This window comes from Physella acuta, unplaced genomic scaffold, assembly GCF_028476545.2.
Source record: "Physella acuta isolate Inbredline_101_S28 unplaced genomic scaffold, ASM2847654v3 ptg000790l, whole genome shotgun sequence".
In the NCBI taxonomy this organism is placed as follows: domain Eukaryota; kingdom Metazoa; phylum Mollusca; class Gastropoda; family Physidae; genus Physella; species Physella acuta.
In genome coordinates, this window is record NW_026732308.1 from 73,272 (window position 1) to 79,423 (window position 6,152).

Genomic DNA, 6,152 nt, shown 5'->3' on the forward strand with positions numbered 1-6,152 from the left:
CCCACCCTTAAACTAAACACACTTCTATAGCCCACTTTCCCAATACCACCCCACCTTATACCAACCCACCTCATACCATCGCAACATCTATACCACCCTACCCCTATATCATCTACCCCTATTGCACTCCCACTTCCATACCACCTCACCCTTATAACCACCCCACCCTTGTAACAACCCCACCCCTATCCCACCGCGCCCCTATACCATCTACCGATATTCTACTCTTATAACCACCCCACCCCCTAAACCACCCCACTCCGATCCCATCCTACTCCTATAACCTGGCCTCTCCTATATCCGCCCCACCCCTATACCACCTCACCCTTGTAACCACCCCACCCCTACGCCACTCCACCCCTATTGCAACCCACCCCACCCCTTTCCCATCCCACCCCTATTCAACTCCTACTTCCATACCCCCTCTCCCTTGTTAATTACCACCCCATCCCACCTCACCCATATCCCACCTCACCCATATCCCACCCCACCCTTATCCCATCGCAGCTCTATCCCAACTCTACTTTAACCACCCCACTATTATAACTACTCTGCCCCTAACCAACCGCAGCTCTATATCACCTTTATTATAACCACCCCACTGTTATAACCACCCAACACATATCCGACTCCACCCCTATCCCACCCCACCTCTATACCACCCTACGCCACTGGATTTGTCTCAAGAAGACGGAGTATGAGACACCGAGGAGATCCGTCCACCACTCCACGCTGTAGATGATCGATGACTTGCAAACACCATCGATAGCCGGCCACAGGTCGCCCGACTCCCGGGCGTTATCTGGGCAAGGGACGGTGGAAACATCTTGGTGGGTGGGGGTGGGGGAGAGGTAAAGTAAGTTTCCCTTTCAAACCTGACGTTGTTTCTGTGACCTCGGCATCTAAAGAGATAGTGTGGTCAGCATTAAGCCCAGCCGCCTTTACTTTCCCTAACGTGAGTTAGGTACCCATCAGAGTTGGGTGGACTCAGGGACGGTCTACTAACTTGAACCTGGATTCGAACTCGAGACTTTCGTGTTAGCCGTCCAGGTCTCCACCGCTAGACCACTCCGTGGGGGGGGGGGGGGGAGGGGGGGGGGAAGGGAGGGGGTTAAATTTATTTGTGGTTGTGATTTGAGGTGGTTTCATGCTTATGTTGTCATCATTTTTTTGCAAATTGCGATCCTCTTTGATGTGCATACATTTATTTTTCCGTGAATATAAGTAATCGTGGTTTAATTGTCAAAACCTGGTATGACCTAGGCCAACGTTGTGACGTTTAAATAAAATACATAACTCTTTTTATAGAGGATGGGGTGTGAGACAAAACTCGAGATAAGAATTAAATAACATGTTTTGATGGTCGTTTTCTTAAACTCACAGCTCATGTCACAGCCATCTATGTTGGTTTTGTACAAATGGCAACACAATTATGTTAATTTCTATCGCGCGTTTTCCATTGTGTTTAAAGTAGTTTTTTTTTTTCTTCTAATTTAAAAAAAAAACTTTTTGTAAACGATTCGCATATATTTGATTATACTTAACTAACTCTGTATATTTTCTACTTGTTGCTGTCATGTGTTAGAGTTGGAACTTGTGACACGGTTTCGATTATCTCCATATAATCGGACCTAATCATCAGTGTTTCTTCCAGACTTTTTTTCTCCGGGGGGGGGGGGGGGTGCATTTGAAATTTTCGGGGGGCGGTAGACTTTCTTCGGGGGGAGGGGGGGCGGACACTGTTAAAAGTATAATTATATTTTCTATATAAATTATATGAATTTCATTTCGTTCGGGGGGGGGGGGGGGAGGGGTCAAAGCCCCCCCCCCCCCCCGAAGAGATGCCTGGAAGAAACTCTGCTAATCATTATATAAAATAAGTGTTCACTGAGGTAGATATTAGTAATTGAACACAACGCATAGAGGCGTTCTATTAACTAGAGCAGGGGATAGCTTAGACTAAGTTATCGAATACACAAGTCATAATTTGATATTTAATGACATTCGTTTAAAAAAAAAACATAAATTTCGTTATACGTGAGTGATGCATTAATCTACTAATAGGTAAATACAGTTGTCACACTTGCACGTAAATACAAATTGTATAATTAATACATAGAGAAATACAATTCTTGTTCATTACACTCAAGCAGATAGCCTGTAAACTTTAAAAAGCAAACATAGGTAATTACGTTTGATAATTATATGACACAATATCCCAGTTATTTTTCAAGGTACAATGTTGTTTTAGGTAGTTTAGACACATAACTAAATTACATGTTTGTGCGTCTATATATCCCGGTTTACGAATGCATATTAAATGTGAATATAAATACATATATATATATATATATATATATATATATATATATATATATATATATATATATATATATATATCTTTAAGAAGGTGGTTTTCAGAGGCTCACAACTAACCTGCCGTGTCCAGACCCATTTGTTTGATCAATGTGTCATCTATTGTGTTATCCTCCAGTTTAACGACTGCGACGCTGTGCTTTTTATCGCGGGCGAAGTAGATGGATTCAGCGACAAAATGACACAAGTCTGTGTGAATATAATTTTGTCCGTTTCTGTAGTACGCCTGGTGTGGGGAAAAAATCAAGACACACATTATTGGGTAATTTTTTTTGTCCGGGTCTAGAGGGCATTACTCGACTTAGGAGATAATAGGTCTGGTAAGTAGGTAACCAACCAGTTCTATGGCTCATGCAGGTTTTAATGAGCCATAGAACTGGTCGGTGACCTACTTACCAGCCCTATTCAGATACAGTTTTCAAAGGAAAGTAGCGTTGCCTTTTCAAACCTGACGGTCTATGGGGCAAGTGAAGTAGAGTTCACCCGTTTCAGGGAGGTGTAAAACGTCGAGACTTGCAAAAATCTCGATTTGCAAAAATCTCGATTTTTTTGCACGATTACAATACTTTCTCTATAGTTCGTATATACGAGAAAGTAAAAACATTACCAGTACTATTTTTTAACAAACTTATAGATTCGAAACAAACCTTACCAGTGCTATTTTAAATAAACCGGGAGTGATCTCCCTTAAACTTTCTCGGATATTCTAATATAAAACTACAAGGGATGGCAACTCAGGACATAGACAATATTTGTAATCCATTTTTAATTACTTGAACTATTTATAATAGAATGGAATCTCGTAAAAAAAAGAATTGCACACTAAGTGAACGCCTAATAAAATGTGCATAATAGTGCGGGATATTATTAGTAGGCCTACTTTATAAATTTACGTGCGTTTTTGAGAAATCGGAAATAGCGTAAATTCGTACTTCCGGTCAACGGAAATTACTCAAAATTTGACAGAAGGTAGGGAATTAGACCTTTTACTTACAAGTGAAATTTCATTTATCTATCTGAAATAGTACTCAAGTTATAGGCTTTTGAAAAATTCAAAGTAGAAAAGGTAACACTTCCGGTTATCGGAAATCGCTAAAAAATTGATACGGATCTACTTTGATAAAATACTTATATATGAAATTTCATCAACCTAGCTGTAACGGTACTCAAGTAATCGTGTTTACACACAGACACACAGACACACACACACACAGACACACAGACATACGGACAAGATTGCAAAATTATGTTTTTCCGTATCAGTGAGGTGTAAAACGTCGAGATTTGTAAAAATCTCGATTTTTTTTTTGCACGATTACAATACTTTCTCTATACTTCGTATATAAGAGAAAGTAAAAAAAAAACAACTTACAGATTCGAAACAAACCTTACTAGTGCTACTTTTTAACTAACATATATTTGAAACAAACCTTACCAGTGCTACTTTTTAACAAACTTACATATTTGAAACAAACCTTACCAGTGCTATTTGTTAACAAACGTACAGATTCAAAACAAACCTTACCAGTGCTATTTTTAAACAAACTTATATATTTGAAACAAACCTTACCACAAGCTACTTTTTAACTAACTTATATATTTGAAACAAACCTTACCAGTGCTACTTTTTAACTAACTTATATATTTGAAACAAACCTTACCAGTGCTACTTTTTAACTAACTTATATATTTGAAACAAACCTTACCAGTGCTACTTTTTAACTAACTTATATATTTGAAACAAACCTTACCAGTGCTACTTTTTAACTAACTTACATATTTGAAACAAACCTTACCAGTTCTACTTTTTAACTAACGTATATATTTGAAACAAACCTTACCAGTGCTACTTTTTAACTAACTTACATATTTGAAACAAACCTTACCAGTGCTACTTTTTAACTAACGTATATATTTGAAACAAACCTTACCAGTGCTACTTTTTAACTAACTTATATATTTGAAACAAACCTTACCAATGCTACTTTTTAACTAACGTATATATTTGAAACAAACCTTACCAGTGCTACTTTTTAACTAACTTACATATTTGAAACAAACCTTACCAGTGCTACTTTTTAACTAACGTATATATTTGAAACAAACCTTACCAATGCTACTTTTTAACTAACTTATATATTTGAAACAAACCTTACCAGTGCTACTTTTTAACTAACTTACATATTTGAAACAAACCTTACCAGTGCTACTTTTTAACTAACTTACATATTTGAAACAAACCTTACCATTACTAATTTTCCCCAGCCGTACTTCTGCGCCATGCTGTTGAAGAAGTTGTTGAAGTACGTCGGCTGTACGGGACCAACTTTGGTCAACATCTGGAAGTGCGTCTTTTTTTGAAAGACGAAGTCCTTGGCGCCGCCCCCAATGGACAGAACCGAGACGTTCCAGAAAAATACTTGCCGGACCACGGGTGCCAGAACGTAGTCGCAGATGGGGCCGAGGACGACGTCCAGAGTTTTGTTGATGTAGTGGTTGAAGACAAAGTTCATGCCCAACTGTTGGAAATCATTGGTATTTTCATTATATAGTGTTAAAAGGTGGCAACTCTAAAGTGTAATTTACTTTTTTTTTATTAAGTGGTTGACCCGAACTAAATAATAAAATACTAGGATCATTTCGGTGACCAAAACTAAATAATAAAATACTAGGATCATTTCAGTGACCCTAACTAAATAATAAAATACTAGGATCATTTCGGTGACCCTAACTAAATAATAAAATACTAGGATCATTTCAGTGACCCTAACTAAATAATAAAATACTAGGATCATTTCAGTGACCAAAACTAAATAATAAAATACTAGGATCATTTCAGTGACCCTAACTAAATAATAAAATACTAGGGTCATTTCGGTGACCCAAAACTAAATAATAAAATACTAGGATCATTTCGGTGACCTAAACTAAATAATAAAATACTAGGATCATTTCGGTGACCTTAACTAAATAATAAAATACTTGGGTAATTTCGGTGACCAAAACTAAATAATAAAATACTAGGATCATTTCGGTGACCCTAACTAAATAATAAAATACTAGGATCATTTTAGTGACCCTAACTAAATAATAAAATCTTTCAACCCGGATTTGAACAGGATACTGTCACGTTAGCAGACTAGCGCTCTAACTCTAACCATTTAGTATTGGGCAAATGGCATCATCATCTTATCCCGTTTTTGCTCGAGACACATGGAGAAGATAAGGTACAGTTCATCTATTACGATTCAAAGAGTCAGCACTATGTCTGGCCATCTTTGTTTTTCTCTAACGTGAGTTAGGTACCCATCAGTGCTGGGTGGACTCATGGACGTTCTACTGACCTCAAACCGGATTTGAACACGATACTCTCACGTTAGCAGTCTCTAGCGCTCTAACTCTAGACCACGCCGTCCCCATTTAGTTTTTTTTTATTAAAAAAAATCTTTAAAAAAAAAAATTAGCTTACCTGAGCCTCACACATGGTGTCGTGGTATCTGACGATAGGTTCGTACCCGTGCAGCAGATCCATGGCCTTGACCTTCTCCAGCGCGATCAGCATGGCCGGGTAGATGCGGTAGTAAGAAAAGATGAACCGCGTGTCGAACGGCGACAACATCAAGATGTTGATGGGCTTGAGTCGGGGGTTCGAACCCCTGCCAGACCTGATTTGCGTGTTGGAGAAGCTGACCTGCGCTAGCGTGAGGACTATGACGAGTGCGAAAATGAAAGGTCGAGCGCGAGTCCGTTCGACGAGATAATCCATCCTGGCTCGT

The 6,152-nt window shown here is 38.7% G+C and overlaps 1 protein-coding gene across 1 annotated transcript; it reads right to left on the reverse strand.

The window, feature by feature from the left end:
- Window positions 1-2,419: 2,419 nt before the first annotated feature.
- LOC131950931 (atrial natriuretic peptide receptor 3-like) lies at window positions 2,420-5,015 on the reverse strand. The gene is made up of 3 exons (XM_059313141.1): window positions 5,007-5,015; window positions 4,623-4,895; window positions 2,420-2,602 (listed from the first exon to the last, which is right to left on the reverse strand). Exons 1-3 carry the CDS (start codon window positions 5,013-5,015, stop codon window positions 2,432-2,434), a joined length of 453 nt encoding a protein of 150 aa, XP_059169124.1. The 3' UTR covers window positions 2,420-2,431.
- Between the last annotated feature and the right edge of the window lie 1,137 nt (window positions 5,016-6,152).

Bases quoted from the DNA above. Each gene is read 5' to 3' on its own strand.
- LOC131950931 (XM_059313141.1), bottom strand. The intron at 2,603-4,622 runs GTAAGGTTTGTT...TCCCCACACCAG, and splicing joins GCTGGGGAAAATTAGTAATG to GCGTACTACAGAAACGGACA.